The sequence below is a fragment of the Lissotriton helveticus genome, chromosome 1_1 (assembly GCF_964261635.1).
Source record: "Lissotriton helveticus chromosome 1_1, aLisHel1.1, whole genome shotgun sequence".
NCBI classification, from domain to species: domain Eukaryota; kingdom Metazoa; phylum Chordata; class Amphibia; order Caudata; family Salamandridae; genus Lissotriton; species Lissotriton helveticus.
Genome location: NC_136057.1, coordinates 418084332 through 418105892, shown reverse-complemented (window position 1 = coordinate 418105892; position 21561 = coordinate 418084332). Strand labels below are relative to the sequence as shown.

Here is a 21561-nt window from a genome sequence, read left to right as displayed (position 1 = left end):
AGTCACTCAAGGAGATCTTGATTTGGTGTGGATATTTCAGGATCTCGACCGGACCATAAATTTCATAGTCAGTGTTGTCCCAGGCTACCCCACCAGATATTGGAATTGCTGTGAAGTTGGCTGAAGAAAGTTCTGAAGAAAGTTCTCTTTTCTCGACGTGTGAAGATGTGTGTGGTTTGAGGACCAAGTTGATGTTCTGACTTGCTGTGTCCATTTTAGCATATTTTCCCTCAATGAAGCGTCCCAAGGTAAATACCATGATGAGCCAAAGTGTGAGGATAAATGCACCAAAACCCACCCAAAATTCAATCCATGGAGAAACCAGATATGTTTCTTTCAGTTGTTTCAAAAGTTCCTTCGCTTTGTCTTTAAAGGATTTTGATGATGGCTGTGTCTTTTGTTCGCTGAAGCCTTCAGAGGAATCATCGAAGTTGATGAAGTAACCGGATGCAGTTCTGTCAATTGTTCCAATTGGTTCAGGATTTTTGTTTCTTGCATTTTCACTTGGTACTTCTGTATAGATTGGTGTGTCTCTGCTAAATGTCTTTATTTGGGTTTTCAGAGGTCTAAGTTCTATTGCATTGTTGCATAGTCCTTGTTGTTCTTCTGTAGGCGTTTCGAATGTGATGAGCCTCTTTGATAGGACCTCTGTACTGGTAGCAAACCTTGGTGTTCTGCTACTTATTGGGAGTCCACTTGGCCTACTGTTGGTTATCGGCCACATGTTGTGGTTTTACCAGGTCGATGGATACAACTCGGTTCTCCTTTTTTCCAGCAAGTGGCGGTAGTACAACTGATCTTGTCCCGTTGACAGACAATACAGGAACTGCTTTTCTGTAAGAAGGCCCAAATTCCTTCTTTACCGCGATCTTCTCCCTGACTAGATCCCCGACTTTTGGAATCCAGACAGGTCTTGCTGGGACAGGTGGTGATTCTTCAGTGGTCGTTGGCTGTTCTTTCAACTGTATGTTGCTCAGGTCTTTTCTTGTTTTGTTTAAGTCCTGCAAAATAGCCAAACGGTCTTTGACATCAAAGCTTTTTTCTGTTACCACTGAAGTCTGACTATCAAGGTCAGAGATCAACATCCTAGTTCCGAATAATAATTCGTACGGACTGAATCCCTTCAGAGAATTTCTTGGCAAGTTATTTAGACTACGTTGGACACTTATTAGATGTTTGACCCACCCAGCTCCCGAACCTAATACCTTTGCCGTTATAGAGTGCTTTATGTCACGGTTTTTTCTTTCAACAATTCCGTTCCCCTCAGGGTGAAATGGACAAGAGTACCGCAATTGCACGCCCATGCTGACCATGGCCTCCTTATAAGCCCGAGAGCTAAAAGCAGGACCATTGTCCGAATGCAGAATGCCAATTGCGTATGTGCCGATAAAGACCCGCAAATCTTTTATAACAGTTCTGGCGTCAGCCGTTCGCTGGGGCCACATCCATATGAATCTCGTGCATGAGTCCACTGCGACCAAGATATATTTATAGTTACCGTCCCTTTGTAAGGGACCACAGTGGTCTAGATAAACACAGGCTAATGGTTTATCCGAGATTAGAAGGGGCGTCTGTGCTGGACGTCTCACAGTTGATACTTTCATTTTTTGACATATTTCACATGCTAGAACATAGTTCCTTGTTTGTCTTCTCATTTGCGGCCACCAGTATCTCTGTTTTAATAATGATACTGTGGCTGAGACGCCAGCATGGGTAGAAGCAAGCCCTTCGTGTGCCGCTATTATTAGTCCTAATCTGTGTTCCATGTTTGGAATTGCCCTATCCCCCACTCCAGGGATTTGAGCAAAAGGAACATTGTTTTCATCTGTTATGTATGAGTACTTTAATGGAAAGCCTTTAGGGAGTGGTTCTATCGAATCCTTTTCAGAAGCGCTGACAGCTTGTAATATTTCGCTGTCTATTTTTGTTTTTGACCGGGTGATGGCAGCTACGGAAGCCGTTTGCACAGCTGCCTTCGCGGCCTCATCAGCCAATGAATTCCCTGCAACGTGAACGCCATCACGTTGATGACTCAGTGTATGTATCACGTGAGTCTTTGGTAGTTCTTTTTGTAAAAGAGCTACTTGTTCCCATAGCATTTTATGCTTGATTGTGCCTCCTTTCGCATCCTTGAAACCATTTTGAAGCCAGATCTGCAAGTATTCATTATAAGATTGAACGCAATAATACGAATCGCACACTATGAGTGTGGGGAATTCTCGATCGGTATTTTCAAGCGCCATCTTGAATGCTAGTAATTCAGCTCGCTGAGCTGTGCAATCTCCTAGAGATTGGGTCTTAGTTAGGGTTGGTTTAAATTTCCCTTCGTGCCAACGACCTTTAACAATCGCGCACGCAGCACTGTAAGCTTGTTTACCCCCTACTGCGGGTTGTGCTGATCCGTCTGTATATATTATACAGCCGTATTGGTCTAGAGGCAGAATTTCGGTTGGCAGAGGACATTCGAATTCATATTGTAGAAATTCTTGTGTTTTTAAGTAAGGATCAAATTCGTACACCACGTCTGTTGCAGCAAGAGAGTTAGCCCATTGTATCCATCTCGGATGGAGTGCTTTCGCATTAGGAATGCTTGCCTTTGTTACCGCCTCTAAGGCTGGTATTGGTGTCACGATTATTATTCGTTTACCTTGTGCCAGGGCTCGTTCTTTTGCTATAGCTGTCTGTGTTGCTGTAAGAATTTTTTCCGTTGGGCTAAATTTCATTTCAGCCTTAGTGTACAAGTGCGATTTAAATGCAATTGGTACCTTATCTCCCTCATTAGAGGTTAGGTATGTGAATCCGCATCTCCCTGGGATGACTCGGATCACAAGGTTGCGTGTATTATCACGGGTTTCTAATTTTGTTTTAATTAGCATGTCTGTTTGTAAGGATCTCAAAATTTCTGTGTGTGCTTGAGTCCAACTGGATCTTTTAAAGTCTGGTTTAATTAGATCGTAAAGGGGTTTGACCCTTTCTGCGTAATTTGCAATGTAAGTTCTTCCGAAATTTAGGAAGCCTAGAATTGACTGTAGGTTTTTTAGTGTTTTAGGAGCTTGGATTACGGCACATTTCTCTAGGAAATTGTCTGCCAGGCTTTTGCCTTCACTTGATAACTCATATCCTAAGAATAGGACCGTCAGATGGGCAATTCTGGACTTTTTGAAGTTGAATTTGTAACCCTCTGCAGCGAAACCAAGTATTATGGTGTTCACTCTTTTCAAGTGAGTTTCCAAGTCATCATCTGTTAAGTAAATGTCATCGACATAAGATAATGCTTCATCATCATATAGTTGTAGTAATTCTGTTACTCTCGCTGAGAATACCCCCGGGCTGTTCTTGTACCCCTGGGCTAACCGACAGAATTGTTTTTGAGTGCCATTTACTGAAAATGCAGTTAAATATCTGCTCTCTGGTGCTATGTTTTGACAAAAGAATCCATTGGAGATGTCCAAGGTTGTTTTGTATTTTTTGCGCACTATGTTATTCATTAGTGCAGCACTGTGTGAGTTTTGCACTGCAAAAGTTTTGCAACATGTGTTAAGGTGTCGGTAATCCAAAACTAGACGGTACGAATTGTCTGGTTTGGAGACCGGAAACAAAGGATTGTTCATTTGTGAGGTGCAAGTTTCAATCACCCCCTGGTATTCTAGCTGGTCTAGTATTTCATTTACTTGTTTTTTAGCTTCTTGCTTAATTGGGTACTGCCTTTGTGCAGTTGGTTGTGATTTTAACTGGATTTTGTGAGGAGGAGAATCCTCATCCCATCCTACATGATTTTTATATAAAGCAGGTGCTAAGGCCACTGCCCACTTTCTAGCAAGTGTGTATTTTTTATGAATCGGTATTTGATTCGAGAAGGCAGGCATAATTACTTCTTCGCCATGAGGGCACTCCCTGACAAACTCCGGTGGCCAGTCTTTTTCAGCTAGAAGGATGTCATAGCCCTTGGATAGGTTATCCCAAAATAGTCCCCTTATTTTCCTAGTCTTATCTCCCTCTATACGTAATGTTATCTCGTATATTTTGTGGGGCTTGCTAACTCTGGTATCTGCAGTTTCCACTTGAAGGTATTCATTCGTGTCCACTGTCTCCAGATGATTCATAAGGACTTTGCGAGCTATGCTCACCTCTGCTGCGCTGTCTAGCATTGTCTGAGCCCATTCTCCGTTTTTCAGTTGTGTCCTCAGTATTCTCGGCATTGTTAACTACCTTGATACTGGCTACCTTCTTTTTTGGAAATTGTGATTTCTTTTTCAGTTGAGCAGGTTCCTTGTCTTTGGACTTGGCGTGCTCTTCTGATCGTCCTCTTCTTTCCGATTTCTGCGAGGAATTCTGAAAAGATTGAGACGGACGTGTATCAATGTCTTGATATCTATCAGGTTTTTTAATATTATCCCTATTTCTAAGGTTATATCTATTCCCAGAGGGTTCACTCTGAGGTGACCTTTGTCTCGGGTTTGGAGATTTCTCTCTTCGCCTAGGAGACCTTCCTCTGGACTGGAATTTCTTTTCTTTAGGATTGGATTGTTTATTTCCATCCCAGTTCTTTTTTGGTGAATTATTATTAAAAAATATTTTTTCTGGACTTGTAGTCAGTTGCGGTTTTACTGGTATTCCACCTAGACTATCTCTGCCTAGTTCTTCATAGGATTTTTCTATGATTCTGGCAATTTCAGCTGGTTGGTCTGCTATATCTGTCTCTTTTAACCTCTGGCGGATCGCCACGTTTGCTGCTTCGCCCTTTATGTTGGCTAGTAATATAGCCGAGACCTGCTTGAAGTCTTTCAGTAATTTCATACCAAGAGTTAAAGCAGGTTCTGGACCGTATTCATCTTGAATTTGTTTTAGCACATCTGGTATTACCGAAATGGATGGAACACCGTGCGTTTTTGTGTAGATTGAAGCAAAGACCGTACCCCAAGTGTCACAGTCCTCAATGTGTGGTGCGATTCCCATTGGGAGACATATAGTCAGAATCCTGTGCTTTTCTAATGGGGTGGTGTCAGGAAACACCGCCTCTATTTGGGTGATTTTCTGTGTCAACCAGAATGGTATCTGTTCCCGTTTAGCTGGAACTTTACCTAGGCAGGATTGGATGTTCTGTGGTGTGATTTTATTTGTGTTCCCCTGGTGAGGGGTCAGCTGTGGAATTTTAATCGCTGGCTGAATTGTTGAAGTCCGCATTACATACTGAACTAATTGTCTGTGAATTTTTAGTAGTTGTTTTAGCTGTATTAATAGCTCTGGTGCAGTCATCTCGTCGATGTCTGGATGTGGTGTGTATCCGGCTAAGACCGGCCACGTTGCTCCTGGTCTTCCTAAAGGACCGAGCCTTGTAATGTGATTATTATGTTTTAGGGCGCCATCAAATAAGAGCAAATGCTCTTGGAATTTGAGTGGTACTTCCACCTCCTCGAAAGGAGTGTACGTTTCAGGAGGTTCCTCTACTTTGTAATAGTGGAAGTACTTTGTTACAGCATTTGCTGCTGGAAAATGTATCCATGTATAGTATACCTCTGTCTGCCGATATTCGTGTGCCTCAATTACGAATATGACTGTGCCACCTCTAGGTGTCAGTCCATTTTCTATAAGTTTTAAGGTTATAGATCTCCTTTTGGCGACCTGGATGAGTATTATATCCGGGTCTGCTGTTTGCATGGTAGCATCAGCATCTGCTATTTCAGTAGCTAATCTAATTGCCTCTCTTTCTCCATCACTGTCTCCCATTTTACTGACAGGATGGTATTATTTTTATTTGCAGATCAGGTTTCTTTATGGAAACAGAGATTAGGTGCACAATATTTTGGAACTGTTTTATCCTTCAACGTTGACTAGACCAAGAACCGTACATAGGAGTTCCCTCCTGCGAGGTTTTGGAGGATATAATAACCTTTCACCCACTCCAGACGTCTTTGGAGTATTTGGGAAAAGGGGTCTGAGTGAGAAAGCACGACTGAGTTACTCTAAATGTCTTACGTTAGTTTTATCGCCCTTTCCAAACGCGTTGGGCGCCATGTAGTGTAGCTCCTATTTTCCCAATAGGCTCTGCGCATTGGAATAGTACCTACAGTAGTAAAGGCCTAGGCCAGACGTTAACTAGGTCTACTACTGTCGAAACTAGACTTAATTTTTGGGTTTGCCAGCTAAGCTCAGAGTTCGCTAGAAACTTTCTCGAATGTTCAAGGAAGGATGAACTCCCCTGATTAGACAAGAAGGGATTTAGTTTCTGACAACCATAGAACATGACAACTTTGCTCTCCCCTAATCAAGAGTCAATCTCAAGAGTCGTGTGAGCACAAGGCAATTATTTTACTCAGTCAGTACGTGCATTCTTAGTCTCATCAGAATGTAGAGAAAAGGAAGAGACGGGCGTGTTCAATAAAAGATGTTATTTATTGATCAGTCTCTTTTCTCGTACAAGAGAAATGGATCGATATTATTGCAATACTTATAGTTAAGTAAAGTGCATACATTAGAAGCAATAGTATAAAATAATATTGTAAAAACATTGATATGGTTTCTGAGCCATATGATGTTTAAAATGATTAAAATATATTTACATACACATATACATTTGACTAAACGTACTCAACTGGTGTTTCTAAATACGCCTACCCCGTGTACCTGACCTAAGTCTAATGCGTGGGCGGGAATAGAAAGTTACAGTTTAGTTTAAGTTTGTTTTTGCCAAGTGAATAACTAAAGAATTCTCTAGGAGGGGTTATTCAGTTCTGTACCTGGAATTTAGGATGAATGAGGAATGGTATCTCTTTCTCTGCTCTCGATATTCCAGGCTGCCTGCGAGGGCTGCCCAGAAGCGCCGGTGCTGGGTCTCTCGGCTTGAGATAGCAGCGCGTCTCTCAGCGCGTCAGGAAGGCGGGGCTGCTGCCAGCGGGGTCTGCTTCTGCTCTCGGCTTCGGCAAGTATGGCTGCTCCGTCTTGTCACCACGCGTGTGTTTGCATAGGGCAAGGTCGGCAATATTTATACCTTAAAGGTGCCGGGATTGACGTAAGGATGGACATAGGTACGTCAATAAAGATGTCATACGACTTGCTCGTTAGCACATTCTTTACTAAAGTTCTCTGTGAAATCAAAACAATGGCCGCACGGATTATCCAGGTTGTCATAGGTTTGATTTGTTATGAGAACGTCGTATGCCTTATCAGGGGCTGGAGGAATATCGCTTGTCTAATTAGATCTCAAGCGTTATGACCTAATCAGATAACACGTTCCTGTGCCGTAGTGTGACTGCGTCAGATAACGGTATCTGCATCATGGGGGATTTCTTGCCTCATGGGCTGACTGTTAGTTAACTAGCTAGTAAGTTTAACCAGAATAGGGTCAGGAATAGGGGGATCGAATCAGAACCTATAGAAATACACGACACCTTAACCCATGCAGGTACCCTCTGAAATCTTACCTGATTCACCTGCCGTGGAAGCACCATGGTTTGTACCTTGGTTGTTTTTCCAAACGGCACCTTAGTAATGCTATCAGCCAGCTTAACTACCGTCTTCACATTCCAAACATTCCCATCACTCATTTGAACGGTATAAGCTTTCACCTTCTTCACTTGTAACGGGCTAGAGAATTTTGACATACCTTTTTATGTCGAGCCTGCAAGGCCTGCTCTATTTAGGTAGGGACGTGAAGCTCCCACCATATTTTTAATTGGCTTGTCTCACTGTAAACGGTGGCTATTCATTGGTCAATAGGCTTAGTAGTCCCTCCTTAGGACCGCCTTGTCTCATTTCGTAACGTCCCATGGTGACACCCCCTGTTACGTGTGTTGTTACACGGTAGGATTTAATTACCGCCTCCGAGCACTATTTTCTCAAATAGCTTTGTCCTGCATGCTGTTGCAGGCAGGACACGCTCTACTAATGCTTTTTAAAAAAATTTATAGCACAAACACATTTGCAATGCAATAGGCCTTGCATTTGCGAGAGATTAAGCTATTGGCATTGTAAATGGCAATGCCTTTTATTTATCGGTTTTAAAAACAACACCTAAATAAAAGGCATTGTCATTTACAACGCCACTAGTTCAAACTCTTGAAATGCAAGACCTACTACATTGCAAATGCTTGTTTCTCTTTACGTCCACAAAGCACACACATCCAGTCCACTACTGCCAATCTCGGTGAATTTGTGCTGTCACGGCCATCAACCACACTGACACTCTTGCGCTCATTCTGCTTCAGGACTCCTACAAAGATCAACGTCCTTGCTTTTCTGCATCTCATCAATTCCAAAGGAGATTTCCCAGTAACACTATTGGGTGTGGTCCGATAGGCTTTTAACAATTTGCACACTGCCTCCTTCCATGAACCACCCTGACCCAAAGCCAGTTGCAAACCTTCTTTCAATGTTCTGTTCCACCGCTCTACCAATCCATTTCCTTGAGGATAATAAACCGAGGAATGGACATGTTCCACACCCCACATTCCCAAAAAATCTCTCATCTCATAATATACAAACTGCACACTATTATCAGTCACTTTCACCTCTGGGACTCCTTCTCTGTTCCATAGTTCTTCCAAAAACTCAATCACCACCCATGTATTAACTTGATTGAAAAACATTACATCTGGCCACCTGGAATGATAATCCACGCCACCAAAACATACATACATCCGGCACCAAGTACCCATAAGGTCCGGAAATGTCCAAACCAATTTTCTTCCATGGCACATCTATCTTATCCGTAACCACCTGTGGGTACGTCACAGTTTTCTGCGACTTATCACTCCAAGCACATGCCAAGCAGATCTGAATGCGGTGTTCCACGTCTCGATCCATACCCGGCCACCGGTATTCAGATCTCAATCTGTGCTTCATCGCACTCATTCCACAATGTCCTTCATGAGCAAGATCTAAGACATGACTACTTAGTTCCTCAGGCACAACCAACACCTACATTCTCCATAACAACCCCTCAATCAACGATAATTCTTCACTCACTTGACGGTATTCATCAGACATGACAGAACCGTGTCCTCTCTTCGGCCACCGATCTCTCGCATACTTCCACACTTCTTGCAACACTGCATCCTTCGGGCACCCATTCCTCCTGTGAAATGCGACCCCCTTTCACATACCCCAGTCACCAGTCCTTCTTGTTCATCCAAACACTCGACAGGCAACCTCGAGTTAGTCGGCCACCACATTTTTCTTTCCTGGCAGATATTTCACCACATACATCGTTATCATCCAACGCGCAATTCTGATGGAAGCCCTGTTTTTCCCCTTTGTGGTAAAAACATCCACCATTGGGCGATGATCAGTCTGCTGAATGAACTCCATTCCCCACACAAACTTCTTAAAATGTCAGATTCCTCACTAACGCACCATGGCTTTCTGTTCGATCGTGGCGTATGTCAATTCTGCCCCCCTCAACGGCCTCATCCACTCTGTCGCCTCTATCTGTTTGATTACATTGTCCTCACATTATCTGCGCAGTTCCTTTCTCAGGGGTTCTCTCATGACTAACGGTACAGGCCATGCTTTGTATAGCTTGGCTGTAACCTTGTCCTTCAACCTTATCTTATGCATAAACCCCTTCAACACACCTAACCTGTCTCTGAAAACCTTTGGAAACTCCTCCTTCCATCTGCTCCGGGATACTTCATTAAAGCAAGGTCTCAAACAAGTTTCCGGGCCAATGGCTTGATCTGGATGGTTGGGATCCAATTTCATCTGTAACTCCCTCTTTTGAGGCCACCCCAACAAACAAGATCCTTCCTTTGTGATGTCCACCTTTGATTTCGCTGAAACACCCTGGAACTCCAAAGCACCCTGTAAAGTTTCCCACCAGATCAATTGGTTTGTTACCATAAGCAAACAACCTTACATCTGGTGGCTTTACATCCCTTCCGGGAAATGTGTCCATGTGTTCTCCGATCCGCGTATATCGTGCTCCCGAATCCAACATAAGTCGCACCCCTACGCCATCCACAGTCAAGTTGCAGAATGGATTGTCTGACTGATCAACCGCTCCTACTTCACTAACTTGCAAGAGAAATTTTTCCAGTATCGCATTTTCATCCTCACCACTCACAGCTGCAGTCGCATTCTTTGGTTTGCAGTAAACACTCCCACATTTTCCTTTGCATATTGTGGCGAAATGCCCACACGATCTGCACCTCAGGCACACCAGCCCACTGCAGGACATGTCCCTTCCATCCACATTTGTAACAGATTACATACTTGTTAAAAGCTTCTCCAGGCCTTCCCCGGGTATCAAGTTTCTTTGCATTTACATCTCTACGGAACTCACGAGGGACACTAGTATTCAACACCTTATTCACATCACTTGATGCCATTTCCTTTAGGCCTTCCTGCATGTTTTCGGCTCTCTTTGCAAACTCTATTACTTTTTCTAGCATCAGGCCTTCAGTATTCAGCAATTTTTCATGTGTTTTCTTGTCTCCAATTTATTGAACTAGGACATCCCTCATCAAGTTATCCAGATATTTTTGTAGTCCCACGTATAAGCCAGTTGAATCAAATCCGCCATTAAATTATCAAATGTTTCATCAGAACGCTGACTTCTCTTCAAGAACTTCTATCTCTCCACGACCACATTTCTTTTCTTTCCATAGTTATCTAGTGTCCGCCTGACACTTTTGCATTCATCCAACTCAGGAGGATGCTTTAATATTCAATGTCCTTCCACACCCAAACAATGCTTAAGCATATCTGGTTTTCGCGCTGCAGTAAAAATATCTCCACCGACTACTTTTACATAAGCTTCAGAACCTTCTTTCCAATCCTCCCATAGAATCACAGATTCTCATGGTGCATTTAAAAATGGTGTAGGAGTGATCAATCCTTCCATTATTATACTATGTCAGAAAGTAGTTATTTGGGATTAATATTCTGCCTAAAATGTTTTATTATTATTGTCATTGCTATTGAATATAGTGAAGAAAATGCAAATAAATGCTAAATCCAGTTGTTCTTGTATCAAAAGAAATTCATAAAGATGCAGCATACAATTGGCAATGCCAATACTTGTTGGCTCCTGTTGATCCTTCAATTTCCAAAGCACACGTGCCTCCCGCCGTCAAGGCAACAGATGCCTACAGAACAAAGACGCCGACTCTCAGTGGTGGTTACTGTTGTCAGGGAGTGACGCAGAGGCTGGCGCGTGTCTGTAGCCTCCCTCGACAGTTAGGACACAAAGTCCGGCTTCGGTGAACTCGGCTGCACAGCGTCAGGACCTTAAGAACGGCGCCGATGACGCTTCCCTCTTACCCTGTGTTCAATACTTCAGTTCATCGCCACTGTAACGGTCTAGAAAGACGGAGTCTCAAGCAGGAACATGGCAAGAGGTATGTTTATTGGTAGGAGGAAGCTGCCTCCGCACTCACGCCTAAGCCTCCAGTAACCGCTTTCCGAAACCCATTCCCTAGCAACCCCAACATTCCACTATACAGGATGCAACAGCCCTTTCAATTTCTTCCTCAAGAAGTATAAGTTAAAGATACCCATGCTCACTCAAGTCCCGTCTGGCCTGGACCCGAGAGACTGGATGGTGACGTTGAACTTGCAGGATGCACACATCCACATTCCAGTCCTGTCTTCCCACAGATGCTACCTGTGGTTCACGGTGGTCCACAAGCACTTTCAGTTCACCGTGCTTCCTTTTGGGCTTATCAGCACCCCTCAATGTTCTCCAAGGTGCTTGTGGTAGTTGCAGATGAGCTGCAGAGATAAGGGGTGTAAGTCTTCCCCTATTTAGATGACTGGCTGTTGAAGACGGGCTCGTCCCAGGCCGTCTCCTACCTCCAGACTACGGCAGACCTCCTTCATTTACTGGCGTTCACTATCAATGTGCCCAAGTCACACCTGACTCCCTCTCAGACACTCTTTCATTGAAGCTGTTCTTGACACTGCAGTTTTGGGGCTATAATTCTGAACGACAAGTTGGCACGGTACTTTCAGCAGTAGGGAGTGCCTTGGTTAGATCAGTTCACCACAGCTGAGAATGAGCAATGTCAGCAGTTCTGCGTGCTGGACTTTCCAAGGCTGCTCACGCTTATAGACGCTTTATCTCAAGTGGAGCTCAGTGCTCCTGTACGCCTTTCCGTCAGTACAACTCCTGCCCTGAGTTCTCAAGACGATCATGAACGACCAAGCCCAAGACATCCTTGTGGCTCCGGACTGGGCTCATAGAGATTGGTATCCCATGCAGTTGAGCATGCCCATCTGTCCTCCGATCAGGCTGCCCTTTCGGGAAGATATTCCTTTGCAGCAGCAGGGAAAGATTCTCCACCCAAACCTGTCAGCGCTCCGCCTTTATGTGTGGAAATTGAGCCATGGCAGTTGACAGCTTTCGACCTTTCACCCAAAGTCTGCGTTGTTAATTTGTCAGCCAGGCATCCCTCCACCAAAATGGTATATGTCTGCCATGGGGCAAGTTTGTGGCAGATTGTGCAGAGAAATAGGTTGACCCTATTTCTGCTCACCTCTCTCAGGTCCTTCTCTTTATCCTTTCCCTTGCCCAGCAGGGCTCTGCCCTGAGTACCTTAAAGGTCTGTCTTTCTGCTATCTCAGCCTTTTTGCGGTTGCCTAATAATTTGTCCTTCTTCAACCTTCATGATGCCTCTTTGGGACCTTAATCTAATCCTAACGTTTCTGATGTGCGCTCCCTTTGAGCTATTGCACAACCGTCCTCTCAGGCTCCTTACCATCAAGATGGCCTTCCTGGTGGCAATAAAATCTACCCAGAGGGTCAGTGATCTTCAGGCTTTGTCATCATAGCCTCCATGCCTGAACATCTACCAAGACAAGCTGGTTCCACGCACTAGAGCTTCCTTTCTGCTGAAAGATACCACTTCTTTTCATGTAGACCAGTCCATCATGCTGCCTACCTTTTATGCTCTGCCACATACCTCTTAAGAAGAGGAGCAACTGGACCCAAATAGAGCATTGTCGTTCTTCCTTGACCACACGAGAGAGTTCCCAGTGGACGACCAACTGTTCGTGGGGTATGTTGGGGCGAAGAAGGGAAAGGCCATGTAGATGCAGACCATCTCCAGATTAATCGTGCTCTGCATTAATATCTGCTTCGCATTGGCCAACAAACAAGCTACTGAGGGCGTGCGCACTCATTCTACCAGAACTACGGCTGCGACCACTGCGTTAACATGGGGAGTTCCGGTCCTGGATGTCTGCCAGGCAGTAACTTTGGCATCTCTACACACATTCGCAAAGCATTACTGCCAGGGCGGTAGAGGGATAACTCCAACGTAAAGAATCTGCGGCTAGAGTCTCTACTATATAAGGTGTTAAGGAAGGTATGTAACTTGTTCTTCCATTCATCCCTCAGACTTCACATGTTTTTTTTAGTTGACTTCCACTGCGGTTCAGAGCAACCTGTCTGCTGAGTAGGTAGCTAGAAAACCTCCATGGCACTCCTGTGTAGAGGGTAATCACACTCCTCCCCTGCAGGTTGTCCAAATACTCACGGAAAGGAGGAAGCACTTAATCAAATGACCATTTTTCCTATTTTAGCAAAATAAGAAAGTGGTGTAAAACGACTGGGTGGAGTGGAATTGCCTAGGAGCAAATCATGCCAGCCCCTTATAACATTGGGGCTGAGCTGGGTAGAAGTCAGCCTTTGGGCTACATTCATTAATCTCTCCCATACTGCCAAGTGGCCTGTCTTTCACGTAGGTCATACGTGGACTGGTAATAATGCAGGCAGTAACGGATAATCTACACATTAGCAACATATGAAGTCACACCTGCACAAGAATACAAACTGCTTACAAATACATCATACTTGCATTATATACAGATGCCCAGGCACATGCTGGGAAGTGCTCATGTATATGCTACCTGTCCATAGCTATGTGGTCCAGTACAGCAAAATAATGGGCTAAATGTTCTGCCACTGAAGGACCTCCATCGATCTCATCTCCCTTAAGTAATCCATATGCAGAGTTCCCTATGTCTCTCCCTTTGCCTTAACAATGTTGAACCTTTCTGGTCTGCCTTTGTTTTCCCCACTATTCACCGTCTTCAATTAGTCATCTCATCAGTGGACACATCCAACCTTTTTGTGTCAATTACAATAATTGTTGAAAGTTACAGGACACTGGAAATTTGGAAGCGTACATTCTCCCCACTCCTACGTGAAAGAATACTTTAATGGTGTGGCTATTGTAAAGTCAACTGTTGTGAGAATAGTTTTGTTGCATTGACTTAGTGTGTATTATTAGTAAATGTGCTAAACTGTTAAGTGATAAACAATTTGCTTTGTTGTCCCCATTACATCATATATAAGTTGGAGTTCATCATTCCGTGAATTAATTATATGGGGCCGTACCATGAGTTATGTTTGTGTGCTGCACAGATGCAGAAGTGGTTGGTCCAATTCTTTTTTAGGTCGAAGCTTACCAGACAGCGCAGCTGGCTGGTTGCTAAAGACTTCTTGGGAAAAGCTGACCTAAGAGTGCATTCTGCCCATTGCTTACTTTTGGCTTTATTGTTTGTAACTCACATTTGCTTGCTTTCTACTTGCTGTCTTTCTTCGCTTTAGGCTGTCCAACATGTCTTTGTCCCTCCTATGGAGCATAGCCTTTTTGCTATATTTTTCCACGAGTGCTCTCTTGCTGTAAACAAGCCTTAAAATGCCTTTAAATTTAGTTCTTATCTCGTCACATTTGCTGTGCGTTCAAAGACAGAGGTTAAATGGCAGACTCTGTCTTCACTATAACAATTTACAGTACTACTCCACTTTTCGCCATTCTACACTCCTCCTCTCAGACAACACTCTCTCCCCTCCACTCTATGCCCCTTTATACCACTCCATGCCACTCTACTCTACTTTACGACACTTAACTACGCTCCACTCTAGGACACTCCACTCTAGGACACTCCACTCTAGGACACTCCACTCTAGGACACTCCACTCTAGGACACTCCACTCTAGGACACTCCACTCTAGGACACTCCACTCTAGGACACTCCACTCTAGGACACTCCACTCTAGGACACTCCACTCTTGAATACTCCACTCTGACACTACACCACTCCACTTCACGCCACTCCAAACGACTCTTCTCCACTCACCGCCACTCCACGCCACTCTATCACCCTCTACTCTACGACATGCCGCTCCACTCTGCCATGCTGCTCCACTCTGACATGCCGCCCCACTCTGACATGCCGCCCCACTCTGCCATGCCGCCTCACTCTGCCATGCCGCCTCACTCTGCCATGCCGCCCCACTCTGCCATGCCGCCCCACTCTGCCATGCCGCCCCACTCTGCCACACTCTATACCACTCCACTCTACACCATCCATTCTTGTCGCCCACGCTACTCCATAACACTCCACTCTACATTACTACTCCACTCTATGCCCTTCTACTCTTGGACCTGCCACTCCACTCTACGACATTCTACTCCACTTCAGGCCACTCTGCAACATCTACTCATCTCTCGTCCATGCTACTCCATGAGGTGTGGCGCCGCGGCTAGGGCGACTGACTCCGGAATCTGGGGATCACGGTTCGATCCCCGGCACCGGCGGCAGATTAGCCCAGCACCATGTGACTCTGGGCAATAGCTTGCCTAATCTTCCCGACGGCCCCCAGCGCCTAGAGACCCTTACGAGTGATTGTGCGCTTTACAAATGTGGATTATTATTACACCGCAACATTCCACTTAACAACACTCTACGCCTCCCATCTCTGCCACTCTACTCCATTCCATGGCATTCTATGCCCCTCCACTCTATGGCCCTCCACTCTATGATCCTCCTCTCTATGATCCTCCACTCTGTGATCCTCCACTCTATGATCCTCCACTCTATGATCCTCCACTCTATGATCCTCCACTCTATGATCCTCCACTCTATGATCCTCCACTCTATGACCCTTCACTCTACAACATTTTATTCCAGTTTACACCACTCCACTCTACGACATTCTATTCCAGTTTACACCACTCCACTCTATGCCACTCCACGGCTATGCCACTCTGCTCTACAGCACTCTACTCTTGTCCACGCTACTCCACTCCACTCTACTTTACTCTACTCCAGAACACTCCACTCTGACACTCTACTGCATGCCACTTTCTTCTATGCTACTAACTTTTAGCTATGCAGCATATCAGCCTTGCTGGTGTAACAGCATGGCTAAAACACTTTGACAAGGCCAGTAGCTCTTGAAGAGTTGAGTCCTATTGGCTTTACCGTTCCTTGTTTTTGTCTGAAGATCATACATTATGCAAAGTCTCAAAGTTAGTGCATTTGCTATTGGCATCAGAGGTGGAAAACATGAAGACGCAACGACTGCCCTATCTTTCCTAGCTGTACTGCTTGCAGCCCCTGCACTAAGATTTTCTTAGTTAAATTAGGTGTTGTAGCCTTGAAAATGCACACATCCTTTATGCATCTGCGTAGCATACAGAATGGGATCTTGACACGATTCCTGGTTGTTATTACACAGTTTACCATGTGAGCATTTGATGTTTTCTAAAATAATGTTTCTTTTGAATAGAAACTATTTTCTATTGAGTAATGTTTGTGGGAAGATCGACCTAGTAATTCGTTTTTCCTGTCTTTTTTCAGAGCCTAATTCAGGGCAGATTCAAGAGGGTATTGGTGAAGCTGTGAACAATATAGTCAAGCATTTTCATAAACCTGAAAAAGAGGTGTGTTTTTAATGTTTTAAAAACAAATATAAGAAGACATTGTTGCGATTAATGTTATGCTCATTTAGTAGGGCAGTTCAAGAACAATGGAGGTAAAACTCGTGTGCATGGAGATCTACATGTGTAAAACACATTTGCACATGAAGATCTCATGTGCAAATGTGTGTTTTATCTTGTTCCCATTTATGTATATTTCAAAGTAGTTGATTAACATTCAGTTTCTTTACCTGCTTAAAGTATTCTTCAGCTTATTGCTGTCGGGGAGTTGGTATCCTTTGACAAAGTAGAAACTTGTAGGGAAGAGATTTGTGGTGCTATAATCCATTGCATGGAGGAGAACATGCACACTGGGCAGTGCTATAAATCACAGAAAATGAGTTATCCTTTTAATATGGTCCCTATTTGTATATTCCCTGTATTGCCATTGAGGGGTTCATAAACCATAGTGCTGAAGGTAGAGTGGTTTGTAGATGACAACAGAACCCATAAATCGCACTTTAGGAACATACGAAAGAAGTTACCTATTATGCCTTTTGACATTACATATTTGTTTTGGTGAATTTAGCATGAAAAAAACACATTTTTCAAATTGGGATGGATTTTTTTTAAACAGTTAAATGAAATACTCAACTATACCTCTTTATTGTCTATAGTAAAAACAAGAGAAATGATTTAATTATGTAGTAAATGCTTTGCTTTATGAAAACAACACATTATGGCTATAAAAATCAGAGATCATTGAAGCTACTTCCAGCAAGGCAGCAATAACAATGGATCGTGATTGCAGGTGAATTGTTCAGCTTTCATGAACAAATGGTTGAGTAAACAAGAGGCAGTAGTTATGCTTAACAGATCACTCTGAAACGTTCCAATTCACAAACTAGTCAAAAGTACCACTTTTGGGAATATTTAGTAGAAACACGTCAAACCACACCAAAGGCCCACATTACGATGGCTGTCAGACGACCGCCATAGCCATGGACAGGTGTCCGCCTAACAATGAGTCGGCGGTCTCGCCTGCCTGATTAGAGTAGGACCGCCAGCATGACAATCAAAATGTGCCTTTTTTTGTACTGCATCCCAGGAAAAACGGCCGCAGTACAAGCCACAGTATAAACAGGCACTTTTCAAGCACCCATGCACCGTGCGCGGTGCATGTATGTTCAGAGGGGGGGCACCTCATGTGCCCCCAGGCCACTGAACATTGACTCACGGGAAACAGGAGCCCAGTTTCGTGCCCCCAAAGTCCCTTGCCATCTACATAGAGGCTGAAGGAGGGAGACATCGTAGTCCCTACAGCCGTGCCTGCGCAGGCACTACCTCCATTGAAGGGATTACAGTCCGACCTCCACCCCCAACAGGCTCCTTAAGCCTGTCGGAGGTGGGGGTATTTCCCTCCGACCACTGCACTCCCTAGATGTCGGACGTTGGTGGCAGTTCGCCTGGCATTGAAATGAGGGCTAAAGTTATTAGAAACGCAAAAAAGGCATTTGCTGTGGAAACATGATCCCAACTATAACTAAGTGGCAACTGCCATTGGGTGATATCTGTGTGTGTGTGTGTGTGTGTGTAGATAAGATATCTCAAATAATTTGCAGTATTACTTTACACATTATTTCTAAAGTTTAGTGTTGGGGCTTTGCTAAACAGTTTATTTTTATTTTCCATTTGTCTAAAAGTAGAACAATTATTTAAAAAAGTTGAGAAAAAGATCTTAATGGTAAGCATGTAATGATAATATGATGAGCATGTCACCACTGAATGCAGGATTAACCTAGAAGGAAACTGGAAAAACTCAAGTTGTATCTTTTTTTTCCTCTGAAAAATCAGGGCCAACAAATAATAGTTGTGAATGACAGTCTTGCAGGAAACCTTTTAAGTATTCAACGCAATTGCTATGAAGTTCTGACCAAACAAAACTTTGGTATATCCATCTGCCAGTGCTATTACTAACTTATTTTTTACTTTTATGTTTTTTTACACAGAGGGGTAGTCTGACTATCCTGTTGTGTGGAGAAAATGGCCTAGTTGCAGCACTGGAACAAGTCTTTCAGCATGGATTCAAGCAAGCACGAATGTTTCAAAAGAATGTCTTCATCTGGGATTTCATAGGTAAGTGCAATGCAGTTTGTTTACCTACATTTGGTTAATGTAAGTACTAAGTTAGCATTAATTCAACAAAAATAGCAAAACATCCTGTCCTATGAAACGCCTTGTCCTCCCTGGCAAGATAACCGCTTGTTTAAAAGAGGCACTTTCTGTTTCTGCAGACTTAGTTTAACTCTCCTTCAGAGGCATTCAGACAGGGCTGGAATTATTGGAGTTACTAAGATAACTTCACCTTCTGGTCTTTCAGTGAAGGTTTAAAGATATATTTGTGAACCCCTTGTACATTATTATTTTTATTAAGTAATCTTTAAATATGCTTAATTACCAAAGGTTCACAGTGTTGCATGTTTTGTACTGCTCTGAACTAAGCACAGTACTGCATTCTGCCAGAGCTGGTGCTGTAGACTGGATTTCAGAATCAGTAACTGAGTTTGGTTGAGGCCACATGTTCAGTTACTGCTGGTTTGGGTATACTTAAAATTTCCAAACAAAATTAGGTAGCAGAAATAGTTATGGTCAGCCCTGAGGTGGCAAGCTTCTGAGACACTGGGATTTTGAAGATTTTATTTTGTTCAATCCTATGTTAACATGTAAACATGTCTTAGATGTGAGCCTCCGTTTATGTGACACAGATAATTAATACATTTATAAAACAGCTTTCCATTTTGGAAACCTTCAGACATCCAAAAATCTACTCTGTGAAATCCAGGTCCTGGTCGAGGAGAAGCCGGGATCGTTCCTGGAGCCTGAATTCATCATCGTACCACTTATAAGTCCTCAAGACATTCAGAGGCACAAGAAGAAGAGTAAGAAGTTGAAGCGATCTTCAACTTCTCCTCGTCCTTCGGCCGACGCAACGAGGGAGGCATTCAAGGCCCGGTTTCTCGGAGCCTGCATCAGTCCTGATTCAGCCTCCTCTATTTTCGAGGAGCCGAAGCGACCCTCACCCACCTAAAGGAGTTTTATGAGGCCATACACCTCATATTTAGGCAGCCCGACCCCGTTGACGCTCCTTTGGCCCCGCAGGGTCAGAGGGGGCCCCATCTGATTCTGCGTGCGCCAGTGGATGCAGACCGGCACTGGTCCCGGTCTTTTCTGGATCCGGACCAGCACCGCTCCCAATGCCAATGCTCCTGGCGGTGCCATCTCCATTGTGATCCCTTACTCCGACACCGACCCGGATGAGCATCGCCCAATGCTTACTCCGCCGCCGGAAAAACATTTGATTCCTAGATTGGAGCCTGAGCCCTATTCCCAAGGGCTAGGACTCACAGAGGAATGGGAGGTGTCGCTGGACACTGAAGAATACCAGCCATACATAGAGGACCCTAATATGGACTGGTGTGAGAAAGAGGCTGAAGCCCGTGGACTGGATACTTCTACAAATACTTTTATGCTTTCTCCCCCTACCATGGCTACGGAACAGGGAGCCTTTCATCATGCCTCAGTGGGATCTCAATTTAACTCTCACTTTTTTGGTGTGCGCTCCTTTCGAGCCTCTCCACAACTTCCCCTCATGCTTCTCACACTAAAAAACAGCCTTCTTGGTGGCAATTACATCTGCCTTTAGGGTGAGTGAGATGCAGTCCTTATCATCTAAGCCTCTCCTTACCTCTCAGTCTATCCTGACAAAGTGGTGCTTCGCACAAGGGCCCCCTTTCTACATTCCATGTAGGCCAGTTGATCACCCTGCCTACCATATATGCTCCTCCACATCCCTCGAAAGAGCAGGAGCGACTACATTGTCTGGATCCCAAAAAGAGCGTTGTCATTCTACCTTGGCTTCTCATGATAGTTTCCGGGTGGATGAACAACTCTTCGTGGGGCATGTTGGTGTGAAGAAAGGTTGGGCAGTGCGGAAGCAAACCCTCCTTCGCTGGGTCGTGCTCTGCATCAATATTCTGCAACACAATGGCCAAGAAGTAACCTCCCTGCAAGTTCATTCCGCCAGAGCTAAAGCTGCGACCAGCACGGTCCGGGAAATCTGCCCGATAGTTACATAAGCCTCATTGCACACGTTCACAAAGCACTACTGCCTGGACAGTCGGGTCTCTCGAGATGGGCATTTTGCCCATTTAGACCTGCAAGACTTCCTTGTATGAAATTGATCTGCAGACCGACCTCCCGGGATGGTATTGCTTGAGTATCTGTTCTAAGGTAAGGAATCTGCGGCTAGGAGTCTGTATCAGATGAACAAGTTACTTACCTTCGATGATGCCTTATCTGGTAGAGACTCTATCTAGCTGTAGATTCCTTACTGACATACCCATGGTCCCCGCTCGGCAAACGGACAGGGTTGTTACCCTTTCAGGGCCCTAGTTTTCCACACCAACGGTCAGTGTTCTTCGTGGCTCTGCGCACTTGCATCAACAGCCCGAAAAGAAACTGACTGCAGTGCATTGGGGTGGTGCCTATATGGAAATGCGCACATCACTTCCTGCGCGGACGACGCCACATGGACCGATCAGCGTCACCTACCGGTTGACGCCTGGGGATAATTCTAAGGAAAGGAATCTACGACTAGATAGTCTCTACCAGATAAGGCGTTACCAAAGGTAAGTAACTTGTTCGTGCAGCTCCTTGGTTATAAATATCAGTCAAGGCCTGAAGACATTGCTGGCCCCAGTAATACATTGGTCAGTACCCTTTCCAGTGTTATCTTGGGCACTGGGACTGTTGCATGTCCCTCGTGCCATCTGTCACCAAGGATTTCTCTCTTAGTTATTTATGTGCAGGAGAGATTTTAATGAGACGATGACTTGCAAGGAAGTAAGTTTTA

General features: G+C 44.3%; 1 protein-coding gene across 4 annotated transcripts in view; it reads left to right on the top strand.

Annotated features, from left to right (window-relative positions):
• Window positions 1-21561, top strand: part of DENND5B (DENN domain containing 5B) — a 578042-nt gene that overhangs the window by 534763 nt on the left and 21718 nt on the right. For all 4 annotated transcript variants that reach the window (XM_078673773.1, XM_078673772.1, XM_078673775.1 and 1 more), the window contains 2 exons: window positions 16591-16673; window positions 18659-18785. In XM_078673773.1, the coding sequence (XP_078529899.1) occupies window positions 16591-16673; window positions 18659-18785 (210 nt within the window). The remainder of the gene's footprint in view (window positions 1-16590; window positions 16674-18658; window positions 18786-21561) is intronic.